The 19,595-nt window shown below is 46.4% G+C and overlaps 1 protein-coding gene and 1 long non-coding RNA gene across 3 annotated transcripts in view; one reads left to right on the plus strand and one right to left on the minus strand.

Moving 5' to 3' along the window:
* The first annotated feature begins 1,403 nt into the window (after nt 1-1,403).
* LOC123066898 (uncharacterized) lies at nt 1,404-3,623 on the plus strand. Its single transcript, XR_006431470.1, has 3 exons — nt 1,404-1,751; nt 2,704-2,812; nt 2,919-3,623. It is a non-coding gene; the product is annotated as an uncharacterized lncRNA (long non-coding RNA).
* An 86-nt stretch (nt 3,624-3,709) lies between these two features.
* LOC123066878 (putative disease resistance protein At3g14460) overlaps nt 3,710-19,595 on the minus strand; it is a 20,630-nt gene continuing 4,744 nt past the window's right edge. The window contains exon 2 of one of the 2 annotated variants that reach the window (XM_044489870.1): nt 3,710-3,918. In XM_044489870.1, the coding sequence (XP_044345805.1) occupies nt 3,857-3,918 (62 nt within the window). In that variant the 3' untranslated portion in view covers nt 3,710-3,856. Of the gene's footprint in view, nt 3,919-18,530; nt 19,380-19,595 lie in introns of those variants that run through there. The other variant, XM_044489876.1, reaches the window with a different exon arrangement.

A 19,595-nucleotide genomic window follows, 5' to 3' on the forward strand; every position in this document is an offset into this window, starting at 1 on the left:
TATGTCCGAGCAATATGACACCCCCATTACTAAGCCCATATGCGGGGCGGAAATGGCAGTGGCTGGATACTTTTGGACGCGTCCAAGTCGGACCAGCCCACCATGACCCCATAAAACCTCACCGCCACCCCACCCTGGACCCCTAACTCACTCTATCTCCTCTGCTCCTAGATCTGTCCTATACTCTCGCTCCACTCCGGTGTCATTCCGGCCGTCCCTCGCCATCATGTTCGGTTCCGGCAGCGAATCCAGATCTGAGGCAGATCCCATTGACCGAGACACCCTCGCGGCAGACTACGTCAAGGAGTTCTCTGCCCGCGTAGCCATCCACCGTTCCCGGATGGAAATGGGCGGTCGTCGAGCTTCGCGGCCTCCGCGATGACCCAACAATGCTCTTGCAGCTATTCGATCGACCGTTGCAGCTCGCAGATGTCTGTGTCGCCCCTGGTGACCTAGCAGGGATCTTCCAGCCCTGGATCGTCACAACCGGCAAGAACTCCCTACCGGCACTAGGTGTTGGCCCCCAGTCCTCCGAGCCCATAGTGGCTCCCTAAGTCCAAGGCACGACCAACTTGCCGTGCCAAGCAAGCGTCTCGGGTAGGATCCAGTTGCTTCGGTCATGTCTGCGGGTAGCTCGTCGAGGTCCGCGCCGCTCCCTGCACTCTGAGTCAAACAAAGAGTTGTTACTTCACGACGACTTGTGTCGTTCCTTGACCAGCACGGAGATGGACACCCGCTGCCACTGCCACAAGAATGTGAACATTGCAACAGGGCATTGAGGCACCGGAGTGGCTGGCAGATGAGCAACCCGGCACCGCTGCCAAAGCCCGTTGCCTCACCGTGGAGTAGGCCCACACTGCCCGGCGTCTCTTCGGGCTCCCCTCCTCCGCTAGCTCCTCCGCCGACTCCAACGCCCCCGGATAATGATCCCCTACGTCGTCTTTGAGATGTACTGTCGCCACCTCAGAAATGACATGGGCAAGGTCAAGGTGGCCACGATCCTATCCTATGAACTACTAGAATTGATGTGTCCTTTTGTGCTTGTATGGAACGTTGTTTGTGGTATGTGCTCTTATGTGATGATTCGATGTATGTGTGCTATGTGTTAATCAACATTGCGTATGGTTTTATGGATTTGGGTTAGCGCGCTAAGCGTGTTCGACATATGGGTGGCCAAAATCCCTATCCGAATAATCCAAAACCCCTATGAATTTATTTATTTTGAATTGAATACCCCTATGAAATGAGTGATTTCGCTATGGAATTCGTTTGAAAGGTACCACTACTATTAATTTTTTTGAGGGAAAGGTACCACGACTAAAATCCTCGTGCTATCTCCTATGGGCCTGAAGTTTTTTTTCCCCTATGTATATGTGCACCGAGCTGCTACGCTCACACAGGCTTCTTTCTTCCTCAACCTCCTCTGCTCCCTCCTGCTCCTTTGCCCAGGCCCCTCTCGGCCTCTGCTCAATGGAGTGGCCGACGAGCGAGGATTGATGCCCGCTACTGAATTCCCTGAATTCCTTCTCGTTCCTCTATTTTTCCCCCGATCAATTGACGCCCTAATCTCCCTGATTTTGAGCCTGTGTTGTTGGATCGCAGGTCCTGGTCGCAGCCGTGCAGCTAGACGGCGCACACCGGAGCTCGGGGTACGCAGCCGCGGCGGAGCTGCTCCGGCGTAGACCCGCGGCCTGGTGCTCTACTGCCACTCCTGCGCTTTCCCCATTACTCCCGTTCCCCAAGTCGAACTGGTACTACTGAACTGCACCCATCTGGCCGATCTAGTTCAGACATCAGAGTTAGACATTTTCCACTGTGGTGCGGTTTTCTACAGTGCTGGATTTGCTTGTGCACCTTGGGCCCTTGTGGTTAAATTTTTTCCCAGAACACATGCTGTCAAGATTAATAGTCAGTGCACCCTAAACCATCATCTCTAAAAAAAATCTTTTAGACCTATGTAGTTACTTCTCCCTGTCTCCAGAATGACCGCAGGATCAAATGATTCACATGGTGACTGCTACAACTTGACGAGAAGTTAAGGCCTGCCGTGAGGGCGTGTAACTGCTAGTAGTGTTCAGATTTGCTTCACATCAGACCTTCAGCAAACTCCAAACATAATGCAGAAGTTCAGCTACAATATTGTACAGAGTTGTGGAGCTTAGCCCTTCAGAGGTCGTGAGATATCGAAGTACATCTCAGCACATAAGAAATAGGAGTAATATTTATGACCAGCAGTCCAGCATCAAGCAAACTCAAAAGTACCACACTCCAAGACAGGATAACAAAACATAACCACATAGAACAAGATTCAAACTTAGACACACGTGTCTCAGCACAGCAGTGGGGCCGTCAAGAGTGGAAGAGCGATGCATGCTACAGTCGAGGTAGAAAGGAGCCAAGGGGTCCGCACCAGCCACAGCGCGGAGAGAGTTCAAGTGTAAGTGAACTTGAGGCAGTCCAACACTCGACTCCTGAAGGCAGTGGAGACGAGGTCACTGGATCTTGAGACTGTTGGAAAACGAAGCTTCATTCTCCCAGCCTGCATCCGAATTAAATTACTCAAGGATACAATGAAATGAATGACCAAAATATCATAAATTAATGTTTACAAAAGGTTTTCTGTGAGAGTGATGTATGCCATTTACCTTTGCATTTATTTATAGCTGTGAATCTGAAATCACAGTTCATTCGATTTCCTTGCAGCGGATACTCGCAATCTTTGGCCAGCTTTCTCCATCGGGTGTTTGGCAGCTCTCCTTCAAGCGCTCACAACGCCGAACACATATATGTTGAAGGGAGGATGGTAGATCAGGTAAAGATGATATGTTGGGGCACCCGTAGATACCAAGCTTTGTCAGACTGGACAGACACTTCAGATTTATTGGCAGGGACCTCATTTCACTATTATATAATGACAGGTACCGCAGGGATGAGAAATTTGCAGATTCTTCGAATGAAACAGATGGCTCCTTGCAATTAATAAGATTGAGGAATTCTGGAACTGTAAAACCTTTAGCCGAGAGCATGTGGTTGAGTATCACAGGACTGCTAACACTGAGTGATTTCTGCACCCGAAACTGTGAGATGCACTTCGCTTTGAGCTTCGGGACATCTTTTAAATATACGCTGTGAAGTTGCAGGAAAGACAGTCCTTCAATAAAGCACAGATCAGGGAGATCTACTAGTCTTAATGATGCAAGGGAGGTCAGATGACCAATTGACAAGGATGCAAGGCCTCCACAGCCACCCATGTCAAGATCTCAGGTGCGGTAGACCACTACTGAAGAAATTAGCTCCAACCACGCACCGGGATGTAATGAGCATCGTAAGTGATAATGGCATTTCATCTGCTCCACGTGCCAAGTCTAGAGAAGGGCAGGAGTAAAATCTGACATCCAAAAGAGAGGTAGCAGCTCGTAAACCCCCTAATGACCTGAGACACCAGCAAGACTCGATGCACAGGTAGCGAAGCTCTGTCAAATGTTGGAGGACCTCTTGAGATGGAAGTGTAGTCAAAGTCATGATCTTATCTAAGGTCAGCATTCTCAGAGAAGTGAGAGTATTAAGGCAAACAACTAATGCCCCATCTGTAATACTGCATGAATAAAGATGAAGTTGGGTAAGTTGTGATGGTGGAACCAGAGGCAGCCCGATGCTTCTTCCATAAATGAGTCTCATCCTCTCCTTGTGGCAACATATCCATGCATTGATGCTATCCTCTATCACAAATTCCTCTCTTTCTATAACACTTCTAATGTTTTCAACACCTGACATATCTACATCCATCAATACCATCAACTGCTCCAGAGATGAAAATTCCGATGCTATTATGTCACTTGTTTTTGATACTGAACCCTCACTTGATATCAAAGGAAGATTTGATAACAATTGTGTAAACGAGGCTTCTGTATTCCCAGCCTGCAACCAAATTAAACAAATGAAAGATACAATGAAATGAATGAACATAGTATTTCAATGATCAAAATATCATAAGATAATGTCCACAAAAGGTTTTCTGAGAGAGTACCAACATACTACCTTTCCATTTATTTGTAGTTGTGGATCTGTGTAAGTGCATCTAGTGCCACCCCTAATTTGTTTTGGAGTATTGACGACAAACCTAGTTGAGGGACTAATGTGTTTGTGAGAATTGCAGGATAACACAGGTAGAAGCCCCTCATTGATTCGGTTTACTACCAGAGATGACCCCCAAAAATGTACGAAGACATTGAAGACAATGGTGGTATATGAAGATATTCACATTGAATACTATGACAAGAGAAGACACTACGTGAAGCCAATGGAACTCGAAGACTTAGATCTTTCGTAGTTCTTTTTCATTTGTGTTGAGTCATAGGAACCACCGTACTGTTAAGTGGGGTCCAAGAGAACCAGTCAGAATGACTGAAGTGATGCCTAATTCAAAATCCTATGTCTTCGAGCAAAGACTATGAGAGCAAATCTTGTCCAGAGTCGGACAAGTCAGCTTTACTTGTAGCCCAAGTAAAGTTGCCGTGTGAGTTCAAAATCTGACCGTTGGAACACGTGTCAGTTCCTTAGTGACCCAGGGTCATTTCCGACAAATCAGGTTGGGTTGCCCAGTGGCTATAAATAGTCCACCCCCTACAACCACAAACGGTCGGCTGCTCAGATTTCAGTGCACGGCTTTTGTCGTTTGAGAGCAACCCATCTCGAAGCCTTTGAGAGAAAATTCCTAGCGAGGAGAAAAGCCCTAACCACCCAGAGCCAGAGTAAATTGGGCATCACGTAAGTCTTCTTGTCTGAGTGGTCTGAAGACTTATTACACTTGAGGACTGTGCATCCTCTAGACGGTTAGGTGTCGCGTTCTGAGCATCCAAGAGAAATTGTGGATTGCCGGTGAACGAAGTCTGTGAAGGTTTTGGAGTCTACCTTGAAGACTTACCAGAGTGATTGGGCGAGGTCTGTGTGACCTTAGCTCAAGGAGATTACGGTGAGGACTGGGTGTCCTGAGCTGCGTGTTCAGGACTGGGTGTCCGGGACTGTGTGTCTTTTGGTTTAAATACCTAGCCGCTCCAACCAGACGTACAGTTGTCACAGCAACTGGAACTGGTCCAACAAATCATTGTCTTCAACGAGTCACTGGTTTCATCTTCACTTCCTTTTACTTACTGATACTCATTGTGAAGCCATTGCATGCTTGCTCTATCTCTTGTCTTCACAACGTAACTGTATGATTTGATTGGCTTCATAACTTCTTTCTACCTGATCCTTATTACACCGCAGCTACTTGTCATTGTGCTTTCACTCTATTGAACACTTGACCATGGCTTGCCTAGTGTAATCTAACTTCCGCTACATAGTGATAGGCATATCTCTACTGTTTGTCTTCATAACCTTCACGTTTTGAAGACTTTCATAAAAATCGCCTATTCACCCCCCCTCTAGTCGATATAACGCACTTTCAATTGGTATCAGAGCAAGGTGCTCCCTTGTTCTGTGTGATTCGGTTTAACCACCTGAAGTTTTAGCTATGTCAACTGCAGGGATAATCAAAGTCTCCGCTGCGTGCCCCGTCTTCGATGGAACTGAATATCCCTACTGAAAGAATAAGATGCGCATGCATCTTGAAGCCATTGACGTCGACCTATGGTATGTCGTCGAGAACGGTGTTCCCAAGGCTGGAGAAGGTGTCACTGCTGCTGATGTCAAGAAGTTCACTCAACTGGACTCTACTGCCAAGAATATCATCTGTGGTCATCTGACCAAAGGACAGTATGGCCGTGTGAGTGCTTTAAAGACATTCAAGCTGGTCTGGGACTGGCTCTCCAAGGTCAATGAAGGCATCTCAACCCAGAGAGACCAGAGAATCAGCGTTCTTCGCAACCTCTTCAACCGCTTCAAGCGAAATGACAATGAGAATGTCCAGCACACATTTGATCGGCTCACTGACATCACAAATGAGCTTCAAGCCCTCGGCGCTACTGAGATCACCAAACATGAAATCGTCAAGACGCTGCTGAGATCACTTGATAGTTCGTTTGACATCCTAGCCCTGATGATTCAAGAACGTCCTGATTTCAAGACACTCGATCCGTCTGACATACTTGAGAGGCTCAACACACATGAGTTTCAGCTTTCTGAGAAAAGAGATATCTACGGTCCAAACTATGGGCGAACTCGTGCCTTGAAGGCAAAAGCTGTTTCCTCATCTGAAGAAGAATCTGACAGCAGTTCTGATGATCCTGATGACATTGGAAGGGAACTTGCAATGCTAGTGAAGAAGTTCCAAAAATTCACCAAGAAGACAGGCTTCAGAAAGTCTTCACGATCAAGCTCAAGGAATGATGAAGCTTCTGCTCATGACTACAAGAAGAAAACATGCCACAAGTGCAAGAAAACTGGACACTTCATCTCTGAGTGTCCACAGTGGGACAATGAGAACAAAAGGAAGAAGAAGAGCAAGGAATATGACTCTGACGACAAGAAGAAGAAGAAGAAATACTCAAAGTCTTCTTCCAAGTCTTCCTCAAAGTCTTCATCACATAAGAAGAGCTCATCTGGCAAGGCACGTGCGTTTGTTGGCAAGGAAATGGATTCAGAGAAAGAGTCCGCTTCTGAGGAGGCAGAGGTAGAGTCTGAGGAGGAGTCTGATTCTGGCATTGCAAGTCTGGCTACAGCATACGTCGCCAAGTCCATCTTCAACACTGAAGACAATGACTTCATCACCGACACCGATGCAAATGACAAGGACGACTCCGCTCCTACCTACTGCTTCATGGCACGTGGTGCCAAGGTAAACAAACGCACTACTCACTATCAAACATCCAGTGACGATGACTCTGATTGTGATTCAAAACCCAGCTACAAAACACTTGCTAAAATTGCAACTGAACAACAAAAGGCCATGGAACATATTCAAAAATTGTTAGACAGAAGCGATGATCTGTTGGGTGCTGAAATGACTCGATCTGAATCCTTAATTGAAGACATAAAAAATCTTCACGTTAAGTATCAGGAACTTGAAGATCGTCTTGAGACTCTCTCAACTACTCATGAAAAGCTTTCCTATGATTATCTTCAAAGGAAGCAAGAACTTGAGAAGTTGAGAGCGGATCATGAAGATCTTCAAAAGGAAAACGAGTCACTTCGCGCCGAACAGATCAGTTCCGCTCAGGAAGAATTTGAACCACCATGCCTTAAATGCATTGAGCGTGATAATGCTACTTCTGTTGCTGAATGTTCCACTGCTACCGCTGTTGCAATATCTTCAACTGTTGAAATGGTAACTAACCCCTCTGCTGAGGATACCACTGCTATTGCTGATGAGAATGCTAGGTTGAAGACATTGCTTGAAACAGGGATGTACAAAAGTCTTAAAGGGCATCAGACATTATGTGATGTCCTTAAGAAGCAGATTCTGAACCAGAACCCTAGGAAAGAGGGTGTTGGGTTCATAAGGAAAATAAATGCAGATGGCTCTTACTGGAAACCTGAGCAGTACCCCAAAACCACATGGGTTGCTGCAAAGGAATCCTCAGCAGATCCATCCAATCTATCTGGCTTCACTTGTGCTAACCCCATTATCATTGATGAATCCTTTGATGCAAACTATAAAGTGTTTAAGAATCAGAATGGTGAAGTGTTTGCCAGGTACATTGGTACTAACTGCAGGAATGGATCGCCTATGAAGAAGATCTGGGTTCCGAAAACGTGTCTGGAAAATCTTCCTGTGAATGTCTTCATGACACCTCACATGAAGAAGACAAACCTCAGCCCAAAGGCTTCATACAGACAGAGGACTCACCTGAGTCGCACTAACGCAAATGTTTTGCAGGGAAACCATACTCAGGCATATGAATATGAGAGCGGTTCATCAAACCGTCATGTTCATATGACCAAGAACTATTCTGCCTATTCTTATGAGTACTATTGTCCTCCTGCTAGACTGTTTGCTAGGGCTCCAAAGCCAAAATTCTCAGATGCTGCACTTAGACTTATTGCTTCTAAGCCACCCTTGAAGATGTGGGTGGTTAAGAAAGCTTAACTCTCTTTTGCAGGGAAAGGTCTCCAGCAGAAAACCAAAATCTTCTGATGCTATTGCTGGGGACCTTAAAAATCTTGCAGGGCGCAAGATAAAATGCCCTAATGGCATCACTATGTATTTCGTTCATGAATCGCATGCTACTCTCCCTATTAGTCCTAATCTGGATCTAAGTTTTCATAACCCACTGGTTCGTCAAATGTTTTTGCTTCACAATTCTCTTCGTGAAGCCTATCCCCCTAACTGCACTGTAGGGTACAACACCAGCGTCTTCAGAGTCTTCAGAATGGATTATTGACAGTGGATGTACAAATCACATGACCGGCAAAAGAAGCCTTCTTATGGACTCAACCTTACGTCCATCCGACAAGAGCCACATCACATTTGCTGACACTGGTAAAAGTAAGGTATTGGGTCTAGGTAGAGTTGCAATCTCAAAGGATCAACACATGGATAAAGTCATGCTTGTTGAATCTCTTGGCTTCAACTTAATGTCTGTCTCAATGCTTTGCGATTTGAACATGGTCGTAATATTTGGAAAATATCGTTGCCTGGTACTAATGGAATCTGACAAGTCTCTAGTGTTTGAAGGGTATCGAAAAGATGATTTATATGTGGTAGATTTCTCAGCAGGGCCACAGCTTGCAGTATGTCTTCTTGCAAAAGCTTCAGAATGCTGGCTTTGGCATCGGAGGCTTGGGCATGCTGGGATGAGGAACCTCCACACCCTTGCGAAGAAGAAGCATGTCATAGGCATCGAGGGCGTCAAGTTCAAGAAAGACCACTTATGCGGTGCCTGTGAAGCAGGGAAGATGACGAGGGCAAAACATCCCTCGAAGACAATCATGACCACTACTCGACCCTTCGAACTGCTTCACATGGATCTTTTTGGTCCCACTCACTACTCAACTTTTTCCACTACTGCTTGCCTCTATGGCTTTGTCATTGTTGGTGATTACTCTAGATATACTTGGGTGCACATAATCCTTTACAAGACTGAAGTGCAGGATGTCTTCAGACGCTTCGCCAATCGAGTTATGAACAATTATGGCGCCAAGATAAAGCACATCAGAAGTGACAATGGCACTGAATTCAAGAACACTGGCCTTGATACGTATCTTGATACCTTGGGCATCACACATGAATTCTCAGCTCCGTACACGCCACAGCAGAATGGCGTCGTCGAACGCAAGAATAGAACACTCATTGAGATGACCAAAACGATGCTAGATGAATACAAGACTCCAAGAAAATTCTGGACTGAAGCTATTGACACTGCATGCCATACAATCAACCGCGTTTATCTTCACAAGCTTCTGAACAAGACACCTTATGAGCTACTAACTGGCAAGAAGCCAAATGTCAGTTACTTCAGAGTATTTGGCGCAAGATGCTGGATTAAGGACCCACACCATACCTCAAAGTTTGCACCAAAAGCACATGAGGGTTTTATGCTCGGATATGGAAAGGATTCACACTCCTACAGAGTCTTCAATCTCTTTCACTACAAAGTGGTTGAAACAGTGGATGTGCGGTTCGATGAAACCAATGGTTCACAAAGAGAGCAACTGCCAAATGTGCTAGATGAAGTTCCAGCCAGTGAATCAATCAAGCTTATGGGAACTGGAAAGATTATACCTTCTGAAGCTCATCCTGAAGAAGAACTTATCATCTCAGCACCTGATCCACATGAAGACAATGCTCAGCCTGAAGACATTCCTCCCAATGACAACACAGATCAGCAAGAGCAAAGTCTTCGCCTTGTACATCCTTGTGTTGCCAATGAAGTGCGGATTGACAGAATAATTGACAGCATCAATGCACCTGGTCCACTCACTCGTTCAAGGGCAACTCAACTGGCAAATTTCTGTGGGCACTTCGCATTCGTCTCAATTTCAGAACCCAAGAAAGTTGAAGAAGCCTTTATGGAACCTGAATGGATTCAAGCAATGCAAGAAGAGCTTCAACAATTTGAGTTGAACAATGTTTGGGAACTGGTTAAGCGTCCTGATCCACGGAAGCACAATATAATAGGCACCAAATGGATATACCACAACAAGCAAGATGAGCATGGTCAAGTCGTCAGAAACAAAGCTCGCCTCGTTGCTCAAGGATATACTCAAGTGAAAGGCATTGACTTCGATGAAACATTTGCTCCTGTGGCTAGACTTGAAGCCATACGTATACTGCTGGCCTATGCAAATCATCACAACATACTTCTGTATCAAATGGATGTGAAGAGTGCCTTTCTCAATGGCAAGATTGAAGAAGAAGTGTATGTTGCACAACCACCTGGGTTTAAAGATCCAAAACATCCTGACATGGTATACAAGCTCAACAAGGCACTGTATGGCCTCAAACAAGCCCCTCGGGCCTGGTATGACACACTCAAATACTTCCTGAAGAGCAAAGGCTTCATACCTGGTTCCCTAGATCCCACTCTCTTCACGAAGACATATGATGGTGAACTGTTTGTGTGCCAAATATATGTGGATGACATTATCTCCGGCTGCACCAATTAGAAGTACAGTGAAGAGTTTGGCTATATGATGCAAGAGCAATATCAGATGTCTATGATGGGGGAGCTGAAGTTTTTCCTCGGTCTTCAAATACGGCAACAACGCAACGGCATCTTCATATCTCAAGAGAAGTATCTTAAAGAGTGCCTGTAGAAGTTTGGTATGCAAGACTGCAAAGGCTTCACAACACCAATGCCAGCCAAACATCATCTGGGTCCCGACGATAATGGTAAAGAATTCGATCAAAAGGTATACCGCTCCATGATTGGTTCTTTGCTTTATTTATGTGCATCTAGGCTAGATATTATGCTTAGTGTTTGCATGTGTGCTCGATTTCAAGCGGCACCAAAGGAGTCGCATCACTTAGCAGTGAAGCGAATTCTTTGATATTTGGCTCACACCCCAACTCTAGGATTATGGTATCCAAAGGGCTCAGAATTTGATCTGGTTGAATTCTCGGATGCTGATTATGCTGGTGACAAGGTTGATCGGAAGTCTACATCAGGCACATGTCATTTTCTGGGATGATCACTTGTATGTTGGTCTTCAAAGAAGCAGAACTGTGTATCCCTCTCCACTGCTGAATCTGAATAAATTGTTGCTGGATCTTGCTGCGCTCAGCTTTTGTGGATGAAGCAAACACTCAAGGACTATGGCATTCATCTGAAGCAAGTGCCACTCTACTGCGACAACGAAAGCGCCATCAAGATCGCCAACAACCCAGTTCAGCACTCGAAGACAAAGCACATTGAAATTCGTCATCACTTTCTTAGAGATCATGTTGTGAAGGAAGATATTGATATCATACACGTCAACACTGAAGAGCAACTGGCAGATATCTTCACCAAGCCCTTGGATAAGAAGAGATTTTGCAAGTTATGGTGTGAGCTAAATATCTTGGAATCCTCAAATGTCCTGTGATCAGGCACACATCCTAACACTTATGCATATTGATGACTTAGATGTGCAACACACGAAGTAACGTATATCTTCAATCAATGAAGACATACATTCTAAGTGTGAATACATTAATGTGGAATTTGACTTCGGAGCGCCACGATAATTGTGCGTCGTGTCTGGGTCTAATACTTCCTATACGGTGGGTAACGCCACCACCAAACGTTCTATTTTGAAGTGTTTCACTCATGGCGTTACCTTGCAATGTCTTCACATTTGGTTTGACTTCAATCTCAACATGTCTTCATGATTATCTTCACTACGCTGATTATATAGATACTAGTGTTCTGTCCTCTACATCATTCACTTATAGCTATGTCTTCTTGTTTGAATCTTTTGAACTAAGTGAATGTGATCGGACCCTTATCTCTCTATGCTTTCTATCTCAAATTCTATCTCTCCAAGTCATATGCATTCTATTGAAACTGTCGAATGTCTTCTCTGCGTCCTTGTCAGCAGAAGACACAGAGACAACCTTTAAAACCGTTTTCAATGCTCATTCATCCACAAGAAATCCGGAGAAGTAGGAACGACCACCCGACAATCCAGGCGTGCGTGGGATGTGGAACTGCCCCCGAGATTCCGCATGATGACCACGTGCTGTTCAGATGCGAATCGCCAGGGGCACCTGTGTAATAGCACAGTGCCGCCCCTGTAACTATAAATACACACTCACCGCGGTCATTATCTCCTTCTTCCCCCCTCGCACGAACCCTAGCACCACCGCTAGCTCTAGACGACGCCGGCAACGAAGCGCTTCACTGCCGCAACCTCTCCGACGCCGTTTTCACGCCGACTGCGGACATCGTCCTCTCCGCCGTCGCCGTAGGTGTCTTCTGTCGCCAAGTTAGGGCACGGAGGATTGAACTGCTCGGCCTCATCTCCCACTTCGTCTAACAGTTCCAAGTGTGGTAAATAAATCTTCTTTTTACAGCCCCTTTTGATCCTATGGTTCTGTCACTTTCTGCCATAAGAAGTTTCTATTCACACAAGTTAGATCTCTCTCAATCTGCATCTCATAACATGCCTAGTATATTCACTTGTGCTTCATGAAGTAGTTAGATTCCTCACTTGTACTGATCTGTGGGTTCGTACAAATCTGGAACCAACTTCTTTTCTATGAGTGAATGTCTTCGTACGATGAGGTCAATGTCTTCTAAAACCGATTTATCTTCAAAATCTTCTGAGAATGCATATGACCTCTTCCCCTTCCCTCGCGCCTTAATGCTGTCACAGGTACATGTCCGTGGGAGAATCTTTTGGTTCTCATAGTCTGCATTCATTTGCAGAGTTGTTACAGCATCACATAAATTCTCCTGAAGTCAGTTCCTGTTGGTCTAGCAAAAGGAAGCCTTTGAAGCCTTTGAACGTTCTGAAGCCTTCCAAGTTAAGGTTTATGGCTTCAGAAACAGCAGCAAGGAAGGGAGGCAGACAGCGTCGTGGTGGAACGTCCAAAGATCTGCCTGATGAACTGGTAGAGATGTACAAAACAGATCCTGAAGAGAATTATGGTCAGCGCAAGACCCAAATCCAATGGATTCGACGCTACTGGGCAGAGCAATGGTTTCAATACCGCTTCGTCACCCAGGAGTATGCTGAGAAAAACGCCATCAAGAGACCTTGGGGAGACGTCCTATACAAAAATCTCGTACCCAGGTCCAGAGATGAAGCCATTGCTCAAGGCTTCTACCCATGCATGGTCCGTGGACCACAGCCAGCTGAAGCACATCCGTCGTCACTACTCTGGTGTCGTGACGACAATCTGTTCAAGCGCAACTTCCAGTTTGCCCAGAACTCAGCAAAGCAAAACAAGAAGAAGTTGGAGTTAGACTTCAACCCTGGTCCCTCCGCACCAAGGGCAGATGGCACACGCGACGCAGAACCCAATATCATCGGTCCATATGCAAATCTTGAGGGCCTCATCACCCGCATCTTAGTCCAAGGGACTGCCGTGAATGACCCTCCTGCTGACTCTGAGTCTGATGAAGCGCCTGCTGTACCGAAGCTAAAGCAGTCCAAGAAGCCAAAAGCTTCAAAGCCGGCCCATTCACCAAAAACATCAAGGGTGAAGCCATTGGTAACTGCACCTCCTGAAGACAGTGTGCAGTCTGAAGACGTATCTCGCGTCTCCAAGCCCCAGAAGGCCAAGGTGCCTCAGCCACACACCGGCAAAGAGCTCACAGCTGCTGCCATTCTGCGCAGTGAAACCATTGATCTGTCAAGCGATGAAGATCTTGGAGATGACGCTCTTGAGCAGCTCATCAAGAGCAAGGAAGCTGAAATCTTCAACAATCTGCCTCTCTTTGATGTCGCCATCATCCACAACTTCATCGATGAATGGTTTGCCTCACCAAACATAAGCTTCGAAGATCTGCAGCTGCCCATAGGCCTCAGCGTCACCTTCCAAGGCGCTATTGCTTCAGAACTTGCAATTGTTCAACGCATTGTTGAATTGAAGCAGAAAATTGATTTTGAAAAGGCTCAGTTCAAGAAGCACATGGCCACCCTCAGCGTGCAAGAAGTCAAGAACTTCAAGATCATGTTGCACGAGCTAAAGGAAAACTTTCTGAAGAAGCATGCAGAAGCTCAGGGTTCGCGGGAGCGAATGAAGACTCTGGCTGATCGCTGTGTGCAAGCCTATACCGAGGCTGAGAAGCGCAAGGCACTTGGGCGTCCCGGCATCGACCCCAGGATGGCCGCGAAGAAGAAGAAGAAGCCTGCTATGGCTGAACAAGAAACACCAAGGCAAGAAGCTGTTCCGATTGTCTTCCCAACCGCAACGACTGGCTCGAAGCCAAAGAGCCGGTCAACCGCTTCAGAGCTCAAGAAGACACGGACTGCTGAGGCTGAAGCAAGGAAGAGAAAACACGCTGAAGCCTCTCCTTCTGACCCCACCAAGAAGAAGCGCAAGATCAAGAAAGCTCGGGCTGCTCCCACAGAGCCCTTGATGGTTGAACCCCTCTCTGTCATCTATCCTGACGCATATCGTCAGCTGACAGTTCATGAGCCTGCTCCCACCGAGGCTTCTGAAGCTGAAGATATTCCAGCAGCCGACCCCATCGCTGCTGAAGACATTGGTCACCAGGACAATGTACAAGATGATGCAGCCCTTCCTCAGCTTGAAACAAGCGAACTCATCAGCATTGGTCGTCCTCTGACGCCAATTGCACAAGATGCGTCATGAGAGGATCGCCCATAAGTGAAAGAAGAATCTGAGGTCCAGCCCACTCCAACTCCACAAGTGTCGTCTGCATTTCGCAGGCTTCACAAAGGTCCAAGGCCTCAAGAATCCGCTGACGATATTCCGGCTGCATCAGCCGAAGACAATGAAGAAGTACCACAAGATCCAACTCCCCCGCTCCAACAAGAAGCAGTTCTCCAGGAGTACGTGCCTGAGTCTATCCCTCCAACTACACAAGTGGAGGCTGAAAATGTTGTGGCTGCCACAACCAACACTGAAGCCAATGTGGAGCCCTCCCCACCAAAAGCTTCAGAAGATAGTGAAGCTACTGATCCAGACACGTCTGTTCCTGAGTCTGCTGCAGGTCCTCAATTTGATTACCATGTTGAGCACATGCCTCAAGTCCAGACGCCAATCCCAAGACTGCCAAGGTTCCTAGGTCCTGCATCAACACCTGGTTCCTTTAACATCAATAGCTTCAAGGCAGATAATACGTTCTTCAACAGCTCCAAGAACCCCTATTCAAGGGAAAGGATTGTATCAGATAGGTTCTAGAGCTATCCTGCATCAACACCTGGTTCCTTTAACATCAATAGCTTCAAGGCAGATAATACGTTCTTCAACAGCTCCAAGAACCCCTATTCAAGGGAAAGGATTGTATCAAATAGGTTCTGGAGCTATCCTCAGCGCAGCTACTATTCATGCATCCTATACAACAAAGGTCACATCTTCCCGCACAAGCGCCTTGATGTTGAAGCCATTGCTGGTCTGCCCTGTTTAGAGGAAGCTTTGGATTGCTTTAAGCAAGTGGGTCTGCTGCAGTTTGTGACTGATGAGGAGCACTGGAATGAAGAGCTTCTACTACAATTCTATGCCACCCTCCACATCAAAGGATACAACAGAGATCCGAAGACTTGGGTCCTGGAGTGGATGACTGGCAATGTCCATCACGAAGCCAATGCATTTGATATCATTGAGCTCACCGGCCTGCCCACTCCTGGCGAATTCTACGAGGAAGGCTGTCAACTACATGCTGAAGCTATTGAGAGCATATTCCAGAGGCCTGAACCAAATATGAGTCAGATGCTCTCAATGATGAAGCCATTGCCCCACGATGCACCTTATCCAACAGAGTTCTTCGTTGAAGACCTTGAGTACCTGCCCAGAACCATATATCACATCATCCGGCGGACTCTCTGGCCCATTAAGGGACACTCTCCACATGCCAAGATTGAGGGTGCAATGAAGACTCTGATATTCTATATCCTTCATGGCAAATGGTTCAATGCGCAGGATTTCTTCATACGCCAATTTGCAGCATCAGGCTCAGATTTATTTGGTTTGAAGTTCTATGCTCCTTGGGTAATGAGGCTGATCAAGCTTCACTCTGCGATTTCATATCAGCCCTCAGCCCGCAACCATCAAATTTTCTTGCCAGATGTGGATACCTCTGCTGAAGACATATATCCTGAGCCTGCCAAGCAACCTCTGTGTCTTCAGAATGCAGAACACCAGAGCTTCACTCAGAATGTTGAAGGTGTTGAAGTCATCTCAAGGGTGTATCCGTTGGCTGGCACTACACGTGCACCACACCCTGCATCAACTGAAGCCACTGACAGCACACCTGCTCAAAGACCCAAGAAGCATGCTCGTACTCTCACTGACCGAGAGCTTCTTGTGGCCCTTCATCAAAAGCAGGATAGGCATCACGACTGGTTGAAGAGACAGATGAAAAGCCTCTTGGTGGATGTCAATCGCATCAGAAATCTTGCCACCAAGAATGCATTCATTGCACATGAAACTTGTCGCCGCACTTGGAAAGGACTCACAATGCTGTGCTCTGAAGCTGATCTTCATGAGGATGGCTTCAGAGAGCGATTCAAGTTTGACTCCACACCTCCCAGAAGGGCTGTGCTACGCGGAACTCCGTCACTTGAAAACTCAGAGTTCTCTTCATCTGTTGCCACGGTGACTGCACGGATAATCAAGGAAGAAGACGATGCTACATCACCACCACCTCCTTCAGCGCGCGTCGACTCGGCACCAAGCTCTTCAGCACCGCCAAACAACTCCAACGACCCTGCTGCGCATGGAAACGCGTAGAAAAACTCTATGTCTTCAAACCTTTTTGGTCATCACTGACAAAAGGGGGAGAAGCATATGATGTTTATAGTCTTCAAGCGGGTCAATATGGGCGGGTGCCTTATATTTTGCTACATTTTGCTTCGTGCTTACAACTCCCGTTCTGCTACATTTGCTTCTTTGAGTTGTAACACTTAGACTCGATGGTCGTCTGCTACTTGTTTGCCACTTTGTTTTGCGAAGATAAATTCCGCATGTGCGACGATAAATTCCGCACTTAGATCATTCTGCAGACGTCCATTTTTCATTATGCATGTCATTATCTTCATATACTTTTACATGCATAGTGGATTGTCATCATAAGTTGAAGTGGGTCTCCACAAGTACAACCTGCCATGTGCATTTGCATTCAAGAAGCAAATTACTTATATGCACATCTTCAGGGGGAGCCCTTGTAGCTTATGAAGACAATTCCTTTACAATTTCACAAATTATATTCCCCGTTGAAAACTTCAACTAGTTTGTCATCAATCACCAAAAAGGGGGAGATTGTAAGTGCATCTAGTGCCACCCCTAGTTGGTTTTGGAGTATTGACGACAAACCTAGTTGAGGGACTAATGTGTTTGTGAGAATTGCAGGATAACACAGGTAGAAGTCCCACATTGATTCGGTTTACTACCAGAGATGACCCCCAAAAATGTACGAAGACATTGAAGACAATGGTGGTATATGAAGATATTCATATTGAAGACTATGACAAGAGAAGACACCACGTGAAGCCAATGGAACTCGAAGACTTAGATCTTTCGTAGTTCTTTTTCATTTGTGTTGAGTCATAGGAACCACCGTACTGTTAAGTGGGGTCCAAGAGAATCAGTCAGAATGACTGAAGTGATGCCTAATTCAAAATCCTATGTCTTCGAGCGAAGACTATGAGAGCAAATCTTGTCCAGAGTCGGACAAGTCAGCTTTACTTGTAGCCCAAGTAAAGTTGCCGTGTGAGTTCAAAATCTGACCGTTGGAACACGTGTCAGTTCCTTAGTGACCCAGGGTCATTTCGGACAAATCAGGTTGGGTTGCCCAGTGGCTATAAATAGTCCACCCCCTACAACCACAAACGGTCAGCTGCTCAGATTTCAGTGCACGGCTTTTGTCGTTTGAGAGCAACCCATCTCGAAGCCTTTGAGAGAAAATTCCTAGCGAGGAGAAAAGCCCTAACCACCCAGAGCCAGAGTAAATTGGGCATCACGTAAGTCTTCTTGTCTGAGTGGTCTGAAGACTTATTACACTTGAGGACTGTGCATCCTCTAGACGGTTAGGTGTCGCGTTCTGAGCATCCAAGAGAAATTGTGGATTGCCGGTGAACGAAGTCTGTGAAGGTTTTGGAGTCTACCTTGAAGACTTACCAGAGTGATTGGGCGAGGTCTGTGTGACCTTAGCTCAAGGAGATTACGGTGAGGACTGGGTGTCCTGAGCTGCGTGTTCAGGACTGGGTGTCCGGGACTGTGTGTCTTTTGGTTTAAATACCTAGCCGCTCCAACCAGACGTACAGTTGTCACAGCAACTGGAACTGGTCCAACAAATCATTGTCTTCAACGAGTCACTGGTTTCATCTTCACTTCCTTTTACTTACTGATACTCATTGTGAAGCCATTGCATGCTTGCTCTATCTCTTGTCTTCACAACGTAACTGTATGATTTGATTGGCTTCATAACTTCTTCCTACCTGATCCTTATTACACCGCAGCTACTTGTCATTGTGCTTTCACTCTATTGAACACTTGACCATGGCTTGCCTAGTGTAATCTAACTTCCGCTGCATAGTGATAGGCATATCTCTACTGTTTGTCTTCATAACCTTCACGTTTTGAAGACTTTTATAAAAATCGCCTATTCATCCCCCTGTAGTCGATATAATGCACTTTCAATCTGAAATCATAGTTCATATGAATTCCTTGCAACGGATACTCGCAATCTTTGGCCAGCTTTCTCCATCAGGTGCTTGGCAACTCTTCTTCAAGTGCTCACAATACCAAACAGATATACGTTGGAGGGAGGATGGCAGATCAGGTAAAAATGATATGTTGGGACAGTAGCCGATATCAAGTCGTATCAGACTGGTCAGGCACTTGAGATTTCCTGGCAAGGACCTCATTTCACATTCATATAATATCAGGTGCTGCACGGATGAGAAATTTGCAGATTCTTCGAATGAAAGGGATGTCTCCTTGCATCCTTGAAGGGAGAGAAATTCTGGAACTGTAAAACCTGTAGCGCCGAGCATGTGGTTGAGTATCACAGGGCTGCTAACAGTAAGTGCTTTCTGCACCCGAAACTGTGACATGCACTTGGCGTTGAGCTTCGGGACATCTTTCAACTCTAAGTCGTGAAGTTGCAGGGAAGGAAGTCCTTCAAGAGAACACAGATCCTGGAGATCTCGTAGTCTTAATGATACAAGGGAGGTCAGATGACCAATCGACAAGGATGCAGAGCTTCTGCAGCCAACCATGCCAAGGTTTGTCAGGTGCGGCAGGCCACTACTGAAGAAATTAGCTGCAAGCACGCACCGGTATATATATAGATTCTTAAGAGATAACGGCAGTTCATCTGTTCCATCTGTCAAGTCTAGAGAAGGGCGGGTGCTGTTCTTCATCCCCCCGCTCCCTCCCGCTAGGGTTCCGCCGCCGCCGCCGGCGGCGCCCTAGCCCCCTCCCGCCGCCGCCGGCCGCCGGCTCGCGCGCCCCCCCTTTTCCCCCTCCCCATCCTGTTCCCGCCCCTGCGCCGCCTCCCCGGGAGGTGGCCGGGGCGGCGCACCCCTCCTCTTCCCTCGGC

Source organism: Triticum aestivum, chromosome 1A (assembly GCF_018294505.1).
Source record: "Triticum aestivum cultivar Chinese Spring chromosome 1A, IWGSC CS RefSeq v2.1, whole genome shotgun sequence".
NCBI classification, from domain to species: Eukaryota; Viridiplantae; Streptophyta; class Magnoliopsida; order Poales; family Poaceae; genus Triticum; species Triticum aestivum.